At 47.6% G+C, this 20,313-nt stretch overlaps 1 protein-coding gene across 1 annotated transcript in view; it reads left to right on the forward strand.

Annotated features, from left to right (window-relative positions):
* Positions 1–20,313, forward strand: part of rtn4ip1 (reticulon 4 interacting protein 1) — a 48,807-nt gene that overhangs the window by 4,960 nt on the left and 23,534 nt on the right. Inside the window, exons 2-5 of the mRNA XM_055635003.1 lie at positions 512–663; positions 4,926–4,994; positions 11,918–12,042; positions 15,103–15,151. Coding sequence (XP_055490978.1) covers positions 512–663; positions 4,926–4,994; positions 11,918–12,042; positions 15,103–15,151 — 395 coding nt within the window. The remainder of the gene's footprint in view (positions 1–511; positions 664–4,925; positions 4,995–11,917; positions 12,043–15,102; positions 15,152–20,313) is intronic.

Here is a 20,313-nt window from a genome sequence, read left to right on the forward strand (position 1 = left end):
ATCCTGTTAGTGTTTCAAATTATCTTGTTCCAAAACTGTGCGATTGAAGGGTCTGGTTATAGTTGATAACTGACAGAAAATCTGCTTTACCTCACCTCCAATAAAGCCATAATCAGTAATGTATTGAATACAACTGATGCTGGGAGTTTTGGTGTGTTTGGTTTGTCATTGATGTGGCGCAGTGGTGCTGCGGTAGAGTTGCTGCCTTACAGCACCAGAGATCTGGGTTCGATCCCGACTGCGGGTGCTGTCTGTAAAGAGTTTGTACATTCTCCCTGTGACCCGCATGGGTTTTCTCCGGGATCTTCGGTTTCCTCCACACTCCAAAGACGTACAGGTTTGTAGGTTAATTGGCTTGGTGTAAGTGAAAAATTGTCCCTAGTGTGTGTAGGATAATGTTAATGTGTCGGGATCACTGGTCGATGTGTACTCGGTGGGCCGAATGGCCTGTTTCTGCGCTGTATCTCTAAAATAAACTACCAATAGACTGCTTGTTTGTTGTCTCTTAAAGATGGATATGGTGCTATAGCACTAAGAATGAAACGTGACCCCTTGCATTTAAAAGCTGCTGGCAGTGAATTTCCTATGATTTTGGGCCGCGATGTCTCTGGTGTCATCATGGAAACTGGACTGGATGTATCTTATTTCAAACCTGGAGATGAGGTACTTATTGGACTGTGTCTCTCGATGTGCCTGATTAAGTTCATGTGTTCATAAATTCTGGGAACAGAATTAGGCCATTCGGCCCATCAATTCTACTCTGCCATTCAATCATGGCTGATCTATCTTTCCCTCTCAACCCTATTCTCCTGCCTTCTCCCCATAAACCCTGATACCCATACTAATCAGGAATCAGTCAATCTTCACCTTTAGGCATCATGGTGGCATAGTGGTAGAACTACTGCCTTACAGCGCCAGACCCGGGTTTGATCCTGACTACAGGTGAATGAATGAATGTATGCATGAATGAATGAATGAAAACTTTATTGTCATTCAGATATACACCTAGACACAGTGCACCTTGAACGAAATTTCGTTGCATTTGACTCTCCAAAATCAGGTAATAGTAAAAAGTGCTAGGTGCGTCCATAAAATTGCCTCATGTGTATGGTTCTGTAAAATAAATATATATAAAAAGTTTTTAAAAAGTGTCGATATTTAAAAGGTTCTAGCCTCGGTTTTGTTGATTGTTCAGTAATCTTATGGCCTGGGGGATGAAGCTGTTGCAGAACCTGGTTGTCCCGCTCTTCATGCTGCGGTACCTCCTCCCAGAGTTAAGCAGTATAAACAGTCCAAATTGTGGGTGTGTGGGGGCTCTGGTAATGCCCTTAGCTCTAATCAGACAGCGCTTGTAAGGTGCTATTTGTACGGGGTTTATACATTCTCGTGAGCACGTGTCTTGTACACGAGACTTGTGTGTGTTTTCTCTGAGATCTCCCATATTCCAAAGACGTACAGGTTTGTAGGTTAATTGGCTTGGTGTAAGTGTAAAATTGTCCATAGTGCATGTAGTGTTAATGTGCCCTGATCGCTGGTCGGTGCGCACTCGGTGGGCCGAAGAGCCTGTTTCTGCGCTGTATCTCTAAAATAGAAAAAAATATTCACTGACCTGGCCTCCACAGCCGTCTGTACCAATGAATTCCACGGGTTCCACAAATTTCTCCTCATCTCCTTTCTAAAGGAACGTCCTTTTATTCTGAGGCTGTGGCCTTTGATCTTGGATTCTCCCACTAGTGGAAACATCAAGTTCAAGTGAGTTTATTGTCATGTGTCCCTGTATAGGACAATAAAATTCTTGCTTTGCTTAAGCACACAAAAAAATAGTAGGCATTTACTACAAAACAGATAAATGTGTCCATATACCATGATATAAATATATACACACATGAATAAATAAACTGGTAAAGTGCAAATAACAGAAAGTGGTTATTAATAACCAGAGTTTTGTCTGAGCCAGGTTTAATAGCCTGATGGCTGTGGGGAAGTAGCTATTCCTGAACCTGGTTGAAGTTGTTGCAGTCTTGGCGGTGTGGGTCCCCCTCCTACTTCTTCCAAAGTTCACAATCAGTTCCTTGGTTTTGCTGGTGTTGAGGGCCAGGTTATTGCGCTGGCATCATATGGACAGTTGCTCGATCTCTCTTCTATATTCTGACTCATCCCCATCAGTGATACGCCCCACAATAGTGGTCTCGTCAGCGAACTTGATGATGGAGTTCGCACTGTGGTTGGCTACGCAGTCATGGGTATAGAGTGAGTACAGCAGAGGGCTGAGCACGCAGCCTTGAGGTGCTCCTGTGCTGATTGTGAGGGTTACTTGTGAGTAATTAAGTGAGGGTTACTTGCTTTTCTTTTAACCTCCAGTGCATATGGCTGTTACGTTATAAAAGAGATAGTCATACAGTACAGAAAGTGGGGGACTTGTCCATGCCGACCAAGATGCCCCTTCTACACCGGACTTTCAAATTTGATGTTCCACTGCACTCCCATGAATCCGAAACTAATTTTGTTGTCTTCAGTGGGAAGTTGTAGATGGGCTTTGCCAGGATTATAGTAACCTGTTATCAGGCAACTAAACCACCCTATCACCAACTAGAGTACAGTCCTGAGCTACCATCTACTTCATGGGAGACCCTCAGACTATCTTCAATTGGACTTTAATGAACTTTACATTGTACTAAACATTATTCCTTTTATCCTATATCTTTATACCGTGGATGTCTTGTTTGGAAACATGTATAGTCTTTTTGTTGACTGACAATAGACAATAGGTGCAGGAGTAGGCCATTTGGCCCTTCGAGCCAGCACCGCCATTCAATGTAATCATGGCTGATCATCCACAATCAGTACCCTGTTCCTGCCTTCTCCCCATATCCCCTGACTCCACTATCTTTAAGAGCTCTATCTAACTCTGGTGAAAGCATCCAGAGAATTGGTCTCCAATGCCTTCTGAGGCAGCGAATTCACAACTCTCTGTGTGAAAAAGTTTTTCCTCATCTCCGTTCTAAATGGCTTACCCCGTATTCTTAAACTGTGGCCCCTTGTTCTGGACTCCCCCAACATCGGGAACATGTTTCTTGTCTCTAGCGTGTCCAAACCCTTAATTATCTTTTATATTTCAATAAGATGCCCTCTCATCCTTGGATAGCATGCAACTGGAGAGCACGCTTTTCACTGTACCTCGGTACACATAGCAATACAAGATACAAGATACATTTAATTGTCATTAATAAAGTAAACAAATATTTTACCTGCCTGCTTTTGGCCCATATTCCTCTAAACCTTTCCTATCTATGTAACACATAAAAAGAAAGAACCTGCATACAAAGTGCCTTTCATAATCCCTGGATGTGACAAAAGTGCTTTAGGGCAAATTAAATATTCATGAAGTATGGTCACTATTGGAAGTTTAACTGTTAATTTGAGCACAGAGTCATCTCTGAAGAATGTGGATAGGTGACGTTTCGGGTCGGAACCCTTCTGCAAACACTCCAGAAATGCTGCCTGGAGCGCTGAGTTACTCCAGCATTTTTGTAGAAACAAGGAACCACAGATGCTGGTTGACACACATAAAGACACAAAGTGCTGGAGAAACTTAGCGGGTCAGGCAGCGTCTCTGGAGAACATGGATAGGTGACGTTTGTGTCAAGACCCTTCTTCCGACTCTTGGACTGGAACTGGGTCCGGTATCCAGGAGAGTTGAGGATTGGATCGGCGGAGTCAATGGTCTCCAATGCCTTCTGAGGCAGCAAATTCACAACTCTCTGTGTGAAAAAGTTTTTCCTCATCTCCGTTCTAAATGGCTTACCCCTTATTCTTAAACTGTGGCCCCTTGTTCTGGACTCCCCCAACATTGGGAACATGTTTCTTATCTCTAGCGTGTCCAAACCCTTAATTATCTTTTATATTTCAATAAGATGCCCTCTCATCCTTGGATAGCATGCAACTGGAGAGCACGCTTTTCACTGTACCTCGGTACACATAGCAATAATAAAGTAAACAAATATTTTACCTGCCTGCTTTTGGCCCATATTCCTCTAAACCTTTCCTATCTATGTAACACATAAAAAGAAAGAACCTGCATACAAAGTGCCTTTCATAATCCCTGGATGTGACAAAAGTGCTTTAGGGCAAATTAAATATTTATGAAGTATGGTCACTATTGGAAGTTTAACTGTTAATTTGAGCACAGAGTCATCTCTGAAGAATGTGGATAGGTGACGTTTTGGGTCGGAACCCTTCTGCAAACACTCCAGAAATGCTGCCTGGAGCGCTGAGTTACTCCAGCATTTTTGTAGAAACAAGGAACCACAGATGCTGGTTGACACACATAAAGACACAAAGTGCTGGAGAAACTTAGCGGGTCAGGCAGCGTCTCTGGAGAACATGGATAGGTGACGTTTGTGTCAAGACCCTTCTTCCGACTCTTGGACTGGAACTGGGTCCGGTATCCAGGAGAGTTGAGGATTGGATCGGCGGAGTCAATGGTTGTGTGCCTTGGGTGGCCGGAGTGCAGGGGAGGGTTGTTGGTGGTGGCAGAGGCAGGCACTGCCTGAAAGCTGCCAGTATAGCTGCGTGTGCCAACGGTAGCGTCAGTGGATCCAGCCTGGAAACGGCCGGGGAGGTGGAGCGGGCCGGGGGTAGTCGGCAACTGGGTCCTGGCAGTGAAGGTCAGTAGGTCCTTCCGCTATAACTGAAATCAAACTGAAGAAGGGTCTGACCCGAAACGTCGCCTATCCATGTTCTTCAGAGATGCTGCCGGATCCACTGAGTTGCTCCAGCACTTTGGTTTTTTTTTTTTGTAAACCAGCATCTGCAGTTTGTTATGTCCCCAATATAATTATTTAAATGCACGTTGTCAGTGATATTTTTTGCGAAATCCAACAAATGTAATTTCCGTGACTTTTCTTGTTCGGTTTCCTTTTCAGGTGTGGGCAGCTGTTCCACCCTGGAAGCAGGGAACATTGGCAGAATTTGTGGTGGCAAGTGCAAATGAGGTAAGCTCAGAGGAGATTGATTGTATAGAATGGACCATTAGTCTGCTTATTATTTAATTGGTTTCAATTTTCACCCAGCAGTTTGCAACGCTCGATTGTAATCATGTATTGTCTTTCTGCTGATTTGATAGCACGCAGCAAAAGCTTTTCACCGTACCGCAATACACATGACAATAAACAAAACTGGGGAATCCTGCATGCATTTTGTCCATATCCCTCTCAGCCTTTCCTGTCCATTTACCTGTCCAAATCGCTATTAAATGTTGTTATCGTACATGCCTCAACTATCCCCTCCGGTAGCTTGTTCCATATACCCGTCACCGTCTGTATGGAAAAAGTTGTCCCTCGAGTTCCTATCTTTCCCCTCTCACCTTAAACCTATGTCCTCTGATTCTTGATTCCCCTACCTCTGGTAAAAGACTGTACCCTATATATTCCCTATCATGATCTCCCTTCTTGAGATCATGTGGGCCCAGGCTTGTCGACCACCCTCCCCCCTCCCTGCTTCCCCCTCCCCCCCCGCTTCCCCCACCCCCCCTTCCCCGCTTCCCCCTCACCTGCTCTTCCCCTCCCTCCCTTCCTCCCCACTTCCCCTTTCCCCCCTTCCCCTTTCCCCCCTTCCCCTTTCCCCCTTCCCCCTTCCCCCCCCTTTCCCCTTTCCCCCCCCCTTCCCCTTTCCCCCTTCCCCTTTCCCCCCTTCCCCTTTCCCCCTTCCCCCTTCCCCCCTTCCCCTTTCCCCCTTTTTCCCCCCCCTTCCCCTTTTCCCCCCTTCCCCTTTCCCCCCCTTCCCCTTTCCCCCCCCTTCCCCTTTCCCCCTTCCCCTTTTCCCCCTTCTTCCCCTTTCCCCCCTTCCCCTTTCCCCCCCCCCTTTCCCCCCCCTTCCCCTTTTCCCCCCCCCTTTTCCCCCCCCTTTCCCCTTTCCCCCCCTTCCCCTTTCCCCCCCTTCCCCTTTTCCCCCCCCCCTTCCCCTTTCCCCCTTCCCCTTTTCCCCCTTCCCCCCCCCTTCCCCTTTTCCCCTTCCCCTTTTCCCCCTTCCCCTTTTCCCCCCTTCCCCTTTTTCCCCCTTTCCCCTTTTCCCCCCTTCCCCTTTCCCCTTTCCCCCCTTCCCCTTTTCCCCCTTCCCCCTTTCCCCCCCCCCTTCCCCTTTTCCCCCTTCCCCCCTTTTCCCCCTTCCCCTCCCCCCTTCCCCTTTTCCCCCTTTCCCCTTTTCCCCCTTCCCCTTTTCCCCCCTTCCCCCTTTTTCCCCCCTTCCCCTTTCCCCCCTTCCCCTTTCCCCCCTTCCCCTTTCCCCCCTTCCCCTTTCCCCCCTTCCCCCTTTCCCCCCTTCCCCTTTTCCCCCCTTCCCCTTTCCCCCCCCCTTCCCCTTTCCCCCCTTCCCCTTTCCCCCCTTCCCCTTTCCCCCCCTTCCCCTTTCCCCCCTTCCCCTTTCCCCCCTTCCCCTTTCCCCCCTTCCCCCCTTTCCCCCCTTCCCCTTTCCTCCCCTTCCCCTTTCCCCCCTTCCCCTTTCCCCCCTTCCCCTTTCCCCCCTTCCCTTCCCCCTTCCCCTTCCCCCTCCCCCCCCCCTTCCCCCCCCCCCCCTTCCCCTTTCCCCCCTTCCCCCTTTCCCCCCCTTCCCCCCTTTCCCCCCCCCTTCCCCTTCCCCCCCTTCCCCCTTTCCCCCCTTCCCCCCCCCCCCCCCCTTCCCCTTTCCCCCCTTTCCCCTTCCCCCTCCCCCTTTCCCCCCTTTCCCCCCTCCCCCCTTCCCCCCTTTCCCTTTCCCCCCCTTTCCCCTTCCCCCCTCCCCCCTTCCCCTTTCCCCCCTTCCCCTTTTCCCCCCTTTCCCCCTTTTTCCCCCCTTCCCCTTTCCCCCCTTCCCCTTTCCCCCCCTTCCCCTTTTCCCCCCCTTCCCCTTTCCCCCCTTCCCCCTCCCCCCCCCTTCCCCCCTCCCCCCCCCCCCTCCCCTTCCCCTTTCCCCCCCCTCCCCCTCCCCCCCCCCCCTTCCCCCCTCCCCCCTCCCCTCCTCCCACCTCCTTCCCCTCCCCCCCCCCCCCCCTTTCCCCCCTTCCCCCCCCCCCCCCCCCCCTCCCCCTGTTCCCCCCTCTCCCTTCCTCCCCTTCTTTCCCCCTCCCCCCCCCCCCCCCCCTTTCCCAGGGCCCATCCTTCCCCCCTCTCTTCCCCCCTTCCCCTTTCCCCCCCCCTTCCCCCCCCCCCCCTTCCCCTTTCCCCCCCTTCCCCTTGCCCCCCCAACCCCCCTCTCCCCCTCCTCCCCCCTCCATCTCCTCCCCCCCCCCCTCCCCCCCTCCCCCCCTCTCCCCCTTTCCCTCTCCCCTTCCCCCCTTCCCCCCATCCCCTCCCCTCCCATTCCCCCCCCCCCCCCCACATCCACTCTCCTCATCTGACAACCTTTTGTCTCCTTTACCCCTCTAGACGTTGTAATTCACCCCACCCATCTGCCAATCAAACCCCCCTCTCACCTGTATCTACCAATCACTCTGTCTCCCCCCCCGCACTCTTTTTCTTCTTTCTCTTCCTTTACTCTGTCAGATTGAAGAAGAGGTGGGTGTATGGAACAAGCTGCCACAGGAGGTAGTTGAGGCAGGGACTGTCGCAATGTCTAAGAAACATGTAAACCTGGGCAGGACAGGTTTACAGGGATATGGGCCAAACGCAGGCATGTGAGACTAGTGTAGATGGGGCATGTTGGACGGTGTGGGCCAGTTGGGACGAAGGGCCTGTTTCTACTCTGCATCACAACCCAAAACATCGTCTGTCTGTCTATTCCCTGCACAGTTGCTGCCTGACCTGCTGAGCTCCTCCAGCACTTTGTGTTTTGCTCGAGCTTTTAGCACCTGCGGTCTCTTGTATTCCTGTTGGTTCCAACCTGGTTTTGTCTGGAACATTGACAATTGCCAGTAAAACCCAGGCCAAGATAGCAGAGTGTAACAGGAGAAACAGATCCGGAGATTTCCCCTGATACTGATTCTAATCCAAAACTCTGGCTTTTAATTGGCAGTTGTTTCATCCTAAACTCCAGAGCAGAGATTAATTTGTTTACGAACTACAGTTCCGCTAATTAGGCATAATCATTAGCAATCCGAAAGATTCAGTTGTTAGAAAATTAATTGATTTATTCTGGTGGTTGATGCTGCAATATACAGGAGCTGGTACACTGTGAAACACAGGAGGCTGAGGGGTGATCTTATAGAGCTGTGTACAAGATTAATAGATTAATAGATCGGCCAAATTAGTCGGCCAGAGTCTTTTGCCCAGAGTAGGCGAATTGAGAACAAGAGGAGATGGGTATAAGGTGAGATGGGGGGGGAAGAAAGATTTAATAGGAACCCAAGGGACAACTTTTTTGCACAAAGAGTGGTAGATGTATGGAACAAGCTGCCGGAGCGGGAGGTTGAGATAGCTACATGCGTAGAATGGAACTGCAGATACTGGTTTATACTAAAGATAGACACAAAGTGCTGGAGTAACTCACCAGGTCAGGCAGCATCTCTGGAGAAAAAGGATGGCTGGCATTTCTTGATTGGTATGGGTGTCAGGGATTATGGGGAGAAGACAGGAGAATGGGATTGAGAGGGAAGGATGATTGAATGGCGGAGTAGGCTTGATGGGCCGAATGGCCTAATTCCGCTCCTTTAACTTATGAACAGGAACTTCTTCAGATTCAGTGGCTATCTTAGACAGGTACATGGGTGGGGTAGGTTTAGTGGAATATGGGCCAAACTCGGGCAGGTGGGACTAGTCTAGATGGGAAATATTGGTCACTGTGGATAAGTTGGGTTGAGGAGCCTTTTCTACACTCTATAACGATGATTCTAAGCATGAATTACTGTGAAAAAGAATGAAAGCAGGAATGTTTGTGGTGAACACAGGGAGTGATGTTTCCCTGCAGTGAGAGGCGATGAGAAAGCCTTTGTAGTGTCACTTCACTCTTAATTTAGTTTAGAGACATGGAAACAGGCCCTTGGACCCACCAAGTCCGTGCCGATCAGCAACCCCCGCTCACTTACACTATCCTACACACACACTAGGGACAAGTTACAATTTTACCAGGTACACAAAAATGCTGGAGAAACTCAGCGGGTGCAGCAGCATCTATGGAGCGAAGGAAATAGGCAACGTTTCGGGCCGAAACCCAAGGGTTTCGGCCCGAAACGTTGCCTATTTCCTTCGCTCCATAGATGCTGCTGCACCCGCTGAGTTTCTCCAGCATTTTTGTGTACCTTCGATTTTCCAGCTTAAACAAATTACAATTTTACCAAGCCATTTAGGCTATAAACCAGTACTCCTTTGGAGTGTGGGAGGAAACCGGAGGTCCCGTAGAAAACCCATGTAGGTCACGGGGAGAACGTGCAAAGTCCGTACAAACAGCACCCGTAGGCAGGATCGAACCCGGATCTCTGGCGCAGTTAGGCATCAACTCTACCGCTGCTCCACCATGCACTTGTTTCGGCAACACTTCAACTGAAATATTCTTGCATCATCTCAGCAAGTGCGTTGTGGTCGAGAAAGATCAATTGAAGTGTTTTCTAAATTGAAAGAAGTGGGCTTGTGTTGTACTGTCGAGTATTGCTAGTATGCATACGGTTTTAGGAAGTGGACAAGTACAAAACCAATCAAACTGACAATGAAGAAACAAAGAGCCACAGATGCTGATTTATACCCAAGATAGACACAGTGCTGGAGTAACGCTTGGGGAACTTACAGCCCAGCGGCATGAACGCGGAATTCTTTCATTGTAAGTAAGTTCTACTTACACTCCCCTCCACCCTTGCCCCCCTTCCTCCATCCTAGACTTTTGACCTGTTCCACAGTTCTCCACATTGTTTCTCTTGAGCTCAGACCCTCCCTAGCCAACAATGGATCTACCAGGCACCGCCCTGCCCGAGGTCATCTGTTGCCAGCCATGATTGGTCTTGGTCTTTTCTTGCCTCCAGCTCTTCATCCCTCCTACTTTCAGTCTAAAGACAGGTCCCGACCCACACCATCACCTAACCTTTTCCTCCAAAGATGCTGCCTGACCCGGGCAGTATCTTTGGGCAGGTGCCATAGACCTGCACGGGAAGGTAGACGCTCCCCCCCCCCCCCCCCCCCCCCCCCCCCCCCCCCCCCACGAGTCTCGGGCAGATGGGGCTCGTCGGCCTGGGAAGGCAGTCCATCTAGGAGAGGGAATACTCTGATTTAAAACCTCCACTGCCTTGTGGCCATATCCAGCCATGGAAAGGGTTCCAGGAGTAAACCTCATAAAAAATTCGTAGTCGGAGCCCCTAAGGCAGTTTGTCATTGTCTACAACCTCGCTCTGGCAGCTCCTGCGATGGCGCTGGTGCCAAACTGTAACGGCCCTGCTGTTCCTTTGGATCGATCAGCGACGTGGAGAGGGGGCACATGCTGCATGGGCAACAGCCTGTCCTCCATATGACATCGATCGCCCAGGCTTGTATCCGACCACACATCACCTGCAAATTAGGATGCATCACCCATGGTCATTCATGACCGAGCAGGGGTCTACTACTACCACTACTACTACTACTACTACTAGCTGCCTGACCCGCTAACTCCAGCACATTATTTCAAAACTAACAATGAATTTTGGTCTTTATTGGAAATGTGGACGGGTCGCCATCACAGAGTGATAGAATCATACTGCACGGAAACAGGCCCTTCGACCATGCCAACACTTACCCACACCAGCCAGATGTCCCTTCTATACTAGTCCCACCTTCCTTCATTTGACCCATATCCTTCCAAACATGTTCTATCCATGCACCTGTCATTTGCGATTTTCCATTATATTTGCGAATCTCCAGTCCTCTGGAACCATTCCCAACTCTAGCGATTCTTGAAAGTTCACAACTAATACTATCTGTTCCATGTGAATACACCTGGTCCATGTGAATTATCCACTTTCAGCCCTTTCTGCTTCCCAAGCACCGTCTCCTTAATGATAGCCACTCCACTGACTCTCACCCCTTGACTCTCTTGAATTTCAGGCATTTTAAAGATTGCGGCAAAAGTCCGCAATTCTGTTCATTTGCCATTTCTTTGTTCCCCATTGCTATTTCTCCAGCATAATTTTCTAGTCCAATGACCACTCTTGTCTCCCCTTCACTCCTTATATTATCTGTAAAAACCTTTGGTATCCTCTGTTTTTTTTTAAATTATTGGCTAACTTACATTAATGTTTCATCTTTTCTCCCCTTTTGATTTTCTGGTTGCCTTCTGTTGATTTTTATAAGCTTCCCAATCCTCCAGCTTCCCACTAATCTTTGCCATGTTAGATGCCTTCACTTTTGCTTTTATGCTGTCTTCCTTTGTCAGCCACGGTGGCCTCATACTTCCCTTTAGCACGTTTCTTCCTCTTTGAAATGAAAAGATCATGCATTTTCCGAATTACTCCCGGAAACGCCTGGCATTACTGTTCCACTGTCATTCCTGCTGGGGTCCTCTTCTAACTTTAGCCAGAACCTTCTCGTGCTTCTGTAGTCACCTTTACTCAACAGTAACACAGACACGTCCGATTTCAGCTTTTCCCTCTCAAAATGCAGGCTAGCTTTTATCGCAGGTTAACAGTGTGAATTTTCTCCGGGTGCTCCGGTTTCCTCCCACATTTCAATGACATGCAGGTTTGTAGGTTAATTGGCTTCTGTAAATTGTCCCGAGTGTGTTGGATAGAACAAGTATGGGGTGATTGTTGGTTGGCGCGGACTCGGTGGGCCGAAGGACCTGTTTCCAGGCTGTATCTCAAAACAAAAATGAGTTTAATCTGGCGTCATGTTCGTCACGGACATGCGTGCTGAAGAGCTTGTCTATTGCCTACCGTTGTTCTGTTTAGTTTAAATATTCTATGGAGCCAGCCCTTTTGTTCCCAAAGGGGGCTAAAACATCTTGAAAGTTGGTTCACTCTTCTAACCAGAGGGCTTGTTCACACCAGGTGGGCCACAAGCCAAAGGAGCTCAGCCACAGCCAAGCTGCAACCTTGCCCTACGTTGCCCTGACGACCTGGTCGGCCCTGGTGACCACTGGAGGACTGAGCAAAGACAACTGCAGCGGCAAACGGTAATGGAAGCCTCGTTTACCGCGTGTGCCCGGATAGAGTGGATGTGGAGAGGATGTTTCCACTAGTGCATGGTCGGGCATTGGGGTGTGTTGTAGAGCAGAGGGATCTAGGAGCTCAGGTGCATAGTTCCTTGAAGGTAGATAGGGTGGTCAAAAAATGCTTTTGGCACATTGGCCTTCATCAGTCAGAGTATTAAATATAGAAGCCAGTCTGAAGAAGGTTCTTGACCCGAAACGTCACCCATTCCTTCTCTCCAGAGATGCTGCCTGTCCCGCTCAGTTACTTTAACATTTTGTGTCTATTGAATATAGAAGTTTGGAGGTAATGATTTGCAGTTGTAAGCGACGCTGGTGAGGCCACATTTAGTGTATTGTGTTCAGTTCTGGGCACCATGTTATAGGAAAAATGTTGTCAAGCTGGAAAGATTTACGAGGACGTTTCTAGGACTTGAGGGTCTGAGCTATAGGGAGAGGTTGAGTAGGTTGGGACTCGATATTCTTTGAAGTGCAGGAGGATGAGGGTGATCTTATAGAGGTGTATAAAATCATGAGAGGAATAGATCGGGTAGATGCACAGAGTCTCTTGCCCAGAGTAGGTGATCAGAGGACTTGGGTTTAAGGTGAAGGGGGAAAGATTTAATAGGAATCTGAGGCGTAACTTTTTCACACAAAGGATGGTGGGTGTATGGAACAAGCTGCCGGAGGAGGTCGTTGAGGCAGGGACTATGCCATTGTTTAAGAAACAGTTAGGCAGGTACATGGATAGGACAGGCTTGGAGGGATATGGGCCAAACTCGGGCAGGTGGGACTAGTATAGCTGGGACATGTTGGCTAGTGTGGGAAAGTTGGGCCGAAAGGCCTGTTTCCACGCTGTATTACTCTTTGACATTAGTGGGAGAGTCTAGGACCAGAGGCCGTAGGCTCAGAATAAAAGGATGTAACTTTAGAAAGGAGACGAGGAGGAATTTCTTTAGTCAGAATTTGGTGGTTAATCTGTTGAATTCATTGTCTGAGGCACATACACACATACAATAGTGGCATTTAAGAAGCTTTTGCCTCAGCACATAGATATGGAGGGTTAGTGACCAGAGGAGATTAGTTTCACTTAACACCATGTTCAGCACAGACATTGTGGGCCAAAGGGCCTGTTCCTGTGCTATTTCACACTTTAGCATTTAATAAAAATCAGATCCGTTACTGTGTTTCATAATGTTTAATGCACCATGACCAGTGTGGGTACATTTTACATGTGCTGAAAACAGTTCCTTTGCAATGATGAATTTTAGGGAAGTGGAACTAAATGTACTTCTACGCACCCAAAAATAAACCATTTTAACAACAACAGTAACATTCACATGCACAGTGAAGAAGGAGCAAGATAGACTATGCACGACACTTGGGATATAGTTTTCACTGTAGAATTGCCAATTTAATGTCTTCCTTCTTCCCCCTATCCCACCTCTTTCCTTTATTTTCCGATTTGTTTGCTTCAGTTTAGTTTAGAGATGCAGTTTGGTAACAGACCCTTCAGCCCACCGAGTCCGTGCTGACCAGAGATCCCCCCCGTACACTTGTTTAGTTTTAGAGATACAGCGAGGAAACGGGCCCTTCGGCCCACCGAGTCCTTGCCAACCAGCGATCCCCGCACACTAACACTATCCTACACACACTAGGGACAATTTACAGAAGCCAATTAACCTGCAAACCTGCAGGTCTTTGTAGTGCGGGTAGAGCACTCTGGGGAAAGCCCACACGGTCATAGTGAGAATGTACAAACTCCGTACAGGCAGCACCCCGAGTCAGGAAAGATTTAATAGTAACCCGAGCGGCGTCTTTTTGCACACATATGGAACATGTGGGTATATGGAACAAGCTGCCAGAGGAGGTACTTGAGGCAGGAACTATAACAGCATTTAAGCGAGTGCCCGGTCTCTGGTGCTGTGAGGCAGCAACTCTACCGCTGCGCCACTGTGCCACCCTTAATTTGTTGTCCTGACTCTTGTGTATTGCTCCAATATATTGTTCTTGCACTTGGGTATGATGCTGCCCATTTATAGTAAGACTACATAAGTACCGTTGAACTGTGAAAAAACTTTGCGTGGCGGGTATGTTAAATTACAAAACTTAAATCCACTAAAATTGTAAACCTTATACCCACTAACCCAGGATCAGCATTTGTTGCTCTTTCCCAAAATACATGTGAATAAGTGACTGTGTCAAGGGTAGATGTGGCAAGGGGTAGACCATTTAGGACTGAGGTGAGAAAAAGCCTTTTCACCCAGAGTTGTGAATTTGTGGAATTCCCTGCCACAGTGGAGGCTAAATCACTGGATGGATTTAAGAGAGAGTTAGATAGAGCTCTAGGGGCTGGTGGAATCAAGGGATATGGGAAGAAGGCAGGCATGGGTTATTGATTGGGGACGATCAGCCATGATCACATTGAATGGCGGTGCTGGCTCGAAGGGCCAAATGGCCTCCTCCTGCACCCATTTTCTATGTTTCTACAGCCAGGAAACAGTTAATATTTTTCCCAAGTTATCAGATGTTTCTTCACTTAAACCTGTGGGCGGCAAGATGGCACAGCTGGTAGAGTCATTGCCTCAGCGCCGGAGACCCGGGTTCAATCCTGATCGAGGACTCTCTCTGTGTGGAGTTTGCACGTTTCTCCCCGTGACTGCTGGGTTTTCCTCCATATGCCAAAGACGTACAGGCTTGTAGTTTAACTGTACTCTGTAAAATTACCCCTGGTGGGCAGGGAGTAGAAATGTGAAAATGGGATAACATAGAACAAGTGTAAACGTGTGATCGATGGTCGACGTGGACTCAGTGGGCCTGTTTCCATGCTGTGTCTCTAAACTAAATGTACGTATTTTTTACAGTGCTGAACATTTCAAGGTAACCAGGATATTCAGTAAGCTATCAAGTGATTCCTATCCCACATCACTACTTATATTTTCCTGAACTATTGTTTCACGTAAAGGCAATAATATTTCAGATTTCCAGAGATGAAAATGTAGTTTATTAGTTTTTTGTAATTTTTTAAAATCTTCTTCAATGCAGGGTTTTGATCCTTGGAGGCTCGGGTGGAGTCGGTACCTTTGCTACTCAGGTAAAGAAATGCACGTTATTAACTTTTGCAGGAATGAACTGCAGATGCCGGTTTAAACCGAAAATAGACACAAAATGCTGGAGTAACTCAGCAGGTCAGGCAGCATCTTTGGAGAAAAGGATTATGGTGAAGTTTTGGGCCGGGACCCTTCTTCAGACTGAAAGTCAGGGGAAAGGGAAACAAGAGAAACAAATCTCACTAAGAGTGGTGTGTCTGTGGAATTCTCTGCCTCAGAGGGTGTTGGAGGCTGGTTCTTTGGAAATGTCTCTGGAGGTAGGAGACATGTTCCCGATGTTGGGGGAGTCCAGAACCAGGGGCCACAAGAATAAAGAGTAAGCCATTTAGAACGGAGCTGAGGAAACACTTTTTCTCACAGAGAGTGGTGAGTCTGTGGAATTCTCTGCCTCAGAGGGCGGTGGAGGCCGGTTCTCTGGATGCTTTCGAGAGAGAGCTAGATAGGGCTTTTAAAGATAGCGGAATCAGGGGATATGGGGAGAAGGCAGGAACGGGGTACTGATTGGGAATGATCAGTCATGATCACATTGAATGGCGGTGCTGGCTCGAAGGGCCGAATGGCCTACTCCTGCACCTATTGTCTATTGAGATATAGACAGTGATATAGAGAGATATACTATAGAACAAATGAATGAGGGATATGCAAAAAAGGGATGGAGGCAGGGTGGGATTAAATGCAGTTGAGATAGTTGTGGGAGTCAGTAGGTTTATAATAGATGTAGTCGATAGTCTATTTCCTGTGATGGAGACTGAGATTGTTTTTAACTTGTTTAATGTGATCTGGATACAGGTTGCTATCTGTTTTCAATTATATTCACAGAGTCAAAGAATCGTACATTTAGCCCAATCGTACGAGTGGACACTCTGATTAATCCCACCTCCCCGCGCTTTGAAATTTTTAAACATTTTTTCAGAGATTCAGCATGGAAACGGGTCTTTCGGTCCATCAAGCCCATGCAGACAACAATCATCCATATACAAGCTCCATCCCACGTACTAGGGCCAATTTACTGAGGCCAATTAACCTACAAGCCTGCAAGTCTTTGGAATGTAAGTGGAAACTGGAGCACCCACCCGGTCACGGAGAACTCCGTACAGACAGCACCCGTAGTCACGGTTCGAATCCAGGACTTTGCTATAGAGGGATATGGTCCAATCGCAGACTGGTGGGACGAGTGTAGATGGGACATGCTGGCTGGTGTGGGAAACATAGAAAATAGGTGCAGGAGTAGGCCATCTGGCCCTTCGAGCCTGCACCGCCATTCAATATGATTATGGCTGATCATCCAACTCAGTATCCTGTACCTGCCTTCTCTCCATACCCCCTGATCCCTTTAGCCACAAGGACCACATCTAACTCCCTTTTAAATATAGCCAATGAACTGGCCTCAACTACCCTCTGTGGCAGAGATTTTCTCATCTCGGTCCTAAAAGACTTCCCTCTTATCCTAAACTGTGACCCCTTGTTCTGGACCTCCCCAACATCGGGAACAATCTTCCTGCATCTAGTCTGTCCAACAGCCTAAGAATTTTGTACATTTCTATAAGATCCCCCCTCAATCTTCTAAATTCAAGTGTGTACAAGCTGAGTCTATCCAGCCTTTCTTCATATGAAAGTCCTGCCATCCCATGAATCAGTCTGGTGAAAGTTGGGCCAAAGGGCATGTTTCAACAGTCTATGATTCTGTGACTCTATGTACCTCGGTACACTAAAACTAACTTAAAGCACAAGGCATTGGGGGTTCAGTATTGATGTGGATAGAGAATTGGCTGGCAAACAGGAAGCAAAGAGTAGGAGTAAACGGGTCCTTTTCACAATGGCAGGCAGTGACTAGTGGGGTACCCCAAGGCTCAGTACTGGGACCCCAGCTATTTACAATATATATTAATGATCTGGATGAGGGAATTGAAGGCAATATCTCCAAGTTTGCGGATGACACTAAGCTGGGGGGCAGTGTTAGCTGTGAGGAGGATGCTAGGAGACTGCAGGGTGACTTGGATAGGCTGGGTGAGTGGGCAAATGTTTGGCAGATGCAGTATAATGTGGATAAATGTGAGGTTATCCATTTTGGTGGCAAAAAACAGGAAAGCAGACTATTATCTAAATGGTGGCCGATTGGGAAAGGGGGAGATGCAGCGAGACCTGGGTGTCATGGTACACCAGTCATTGAAGGTAGGCATGCAGGTGCAGCAGGCAGTAAAGAAAGCGAATGGTATGTTAGCTTTCATTGCAAAAGGATTTGAGTATAGGAGCAGAGAGGTTCTACTGCAGTTGTACAGGGTCTTGGTGAGACCACACCTGGAGTATTGCGTACAGTTTTTTGGTCTCCAAATCTGAGGAAGGACATTATTGCCATAGAGGGAGTGCAGAGACGGTTCACCAGACTGATTCCTGGGATGTCAGGACTGTCTTATGAAGAAAGACTGGATAGACTTGGTTTATACTCTCTAGAATTTAGAAGATTGAGAGGGGATCTTATAGAAACTTACAAAATTCTTAAGGGGTTGGACAGGCTAGATGCAGGAAGATTGTTCCCGATGTTAGGGAAGTCCAGGACAAGGGGTCACAGCTTAAGGATAAAGGGGAAATCCTTTAAAACCGAGATGAGAAAAACTTTTTTCACGCAGAGAGTGGTGAATCTCTGGAACTCTCTGCCACAGAGGGTAGTTGAGGCCAGTTCATTGGCTATATTTAAGAGGGAGTTAGATGTGGCCCTTGTGGCTAAGGGGATCAGGGGGTATGGAGAGAAGGCAGGTACGGGATACTGAGTTGGATGATCAGCCATGATCATATTGAATGGCGGTGCAGGCTCGAAGGGCCGAATGGCCTACTTCTGCACCTAATTTCTATGTTTCTATGTAACTAAGTGTCCTTTAAAATGTTGTTATGAAGTGTTAAATGCTGTAATAGAGTTCTTTCTTCTGGATAAATCTGTTTGGGTTTTGTTTGGATCAGGTCCCGTGACTACTGTGTTTTCGATCCCTCGATGTAACTGGCCATCTGGGGTTGGAACAGATACATGTTTTTCACTGTGCCGACACAGACCTCATCCACAGTCCCTGATGCCAAGCCATAGAAAATTAATGAGTTCCAGTCCGGACTGGTGAAGTGGAAATTAACCTGCCTAATGATTATTTATCAAATATAAATCACTCAGAGGAAAGGTGTTGTGGTTACTCAAAGCTGCATAAACAGATATTCATTTAGTTTAATTGGGACTATTTTCTGAGAATTCTGGATTGGTTTTCCCACCAGTCTTTTTGCTTTTTTGATTTAGTTTATTGTCCCGTGTACTGAGGTACAGTGAAAAGCTCTTTGTTTCTCCTGTTTCTTTTAGTAATATTATTATTTCGTCACAAGTGGTCTAGTGGTGTAGCTGGTTCATAAATCTATAAGTTTTAGGGGCAGAATTAGGCCATTCGGCCTATCAAGTATACTCTGCCATTCAATCATGGCTGATCTATCTTTCCATCTCACCCCATTCTCCTGCCTTCTCCCCATAACCCCTGACACCCGCACTAATCAGGAATCGATCAATCTCTGCGTTAAAAATATCTATTGATTTCTGTGGCAATGAATTCCACAGATTCCTCTGATGAAAGAAATTCCTCTTCATCTCCTTTCTAAACGTACGTCCTTTTATTCTAAGGTTATGGCCTCTGGTCCTAGAGCCTCCCACTAGTGGAAACATTCTCTCCACATCCACTCTATCCAGGCCTGGTAGAGCTGTTGCCTCACAGCATCGGTGAGTTCATGAGTTCGATCCTGACCTCAAGTGCTGCCTGTGTGGAGTTTGCACATTTGGTGTCTTAGTCATAAAGTCATAGTGATACCACGTAGAAACCAGCCCTTTGGCCCAACTTGCCCAAACCGGCCAACATGTCCCAACTACACTAGTCCCACCTGCCCGTGTTTGGTCCATATCCCTCCAAACCTCGTCCTTTCCATGTACCTGTCTAACTGTTTCTTAAATGTTGGGATAATCACAGCCTCAACTACCTCCTCCGGTAGCTTGTTCCATACACCCACCGCCCTTTGTGTGAAAAAGTTACCACTCAGATTCCTGTTAAATCTTTTCCCCCTTTACCATAAATCTATGTCCTCTGGTCCTCGATTCACCTAATCTGGGCAAGAGACTCTGTGCATCTACCTGATCTATTCCTCTTACTGGTCGGTGTGGACTCGGTGGACCGAAGGGCCTGTTCCCGCGCTGTATCTATAAACTAAACTAAACTTAAAAAAGAAGCCAGCAGCAAATGCCGACACACATGTGGTGTGCTGCTTGCTAGTCCCCAGGTCTGCTCATCACATTACTATGCTTTTCACAGTTACAGCCATGTAAGACCAAACCCCCCCGCCCCCTCAATCCTTCTGCCCCCATGGTCTGAGCTATAGATAGAGGTTGTGTAGGTTCTGGCTTTACTCCTGGAGCTCAGAGGCTGAGGGGTGATCTTAAAGAGGTACATAAAAACAAGAGAAGAATAGATATGGTGAATGCACGGAGACTTTTACCCAGAGTAGGGGAATCAAGAACCAGAGGACCTTGGATTACGGTGAGAGAGGAGAAAGATTTAACGAGAATCAGAGGGATAACCTTTGCACACAAAGGGTGGTGGGCGTATGGAAGGAGCTGCCAGAGGAGGTAGTTGAGGCAGGGACTATTACAACATTTAAAAGATACTACCCGTAGCCCCCACGGGAGACGTGGTCCTCCAACTCAAGCCGTTCAGGACTCAGTAGTGCGGCTGTTTTTAAATGGCGTCTTTGAGGCGAGAGGCGGGCGCCAGCAGCCATTATGGTCGCTGACCAGCAGGAGGCGACAAAATTAGGGAGTGTGGGGGGGGAGAAGGATTTTATTAAAAAGTTGTACATAAACACGACGAAATTTAATGAGGAGTGGATACTTGGAATGAAACGTGAAATCTCTTACCGATATGGAAAAAATCTGGGTGTTTCTGGGTTTGGTGTTGGCGTAGTAACGAATCAAAGGCACAAATCAAAGGCTGGCACCCACAAGTCAGGCAGAAACACACACACACACTCACAGCCAGCCAGCCACAGAGTTTTAATATGATAGATAGATAGATAGATGAATAGATGGATGGATAGATAGATAGATAGATAGATAGATAGATAGATAGATAGA

This window comes from Leucoraja erinacea, chromosome 5 (assembly GCF_028641065.1).
Source record: "Leucoraja erinacea ecotype New England chromosome 5, Leri_hhj_1, whole genome shotgun sequence".
NCBI classification, from domain to species: domain Eukaryota; kingdom Metazoa; phylum Chordata; class Chondrichthyes; order Rajiformes; family Rajidae; genus Leucoraja; species Leucoraja erinaceus.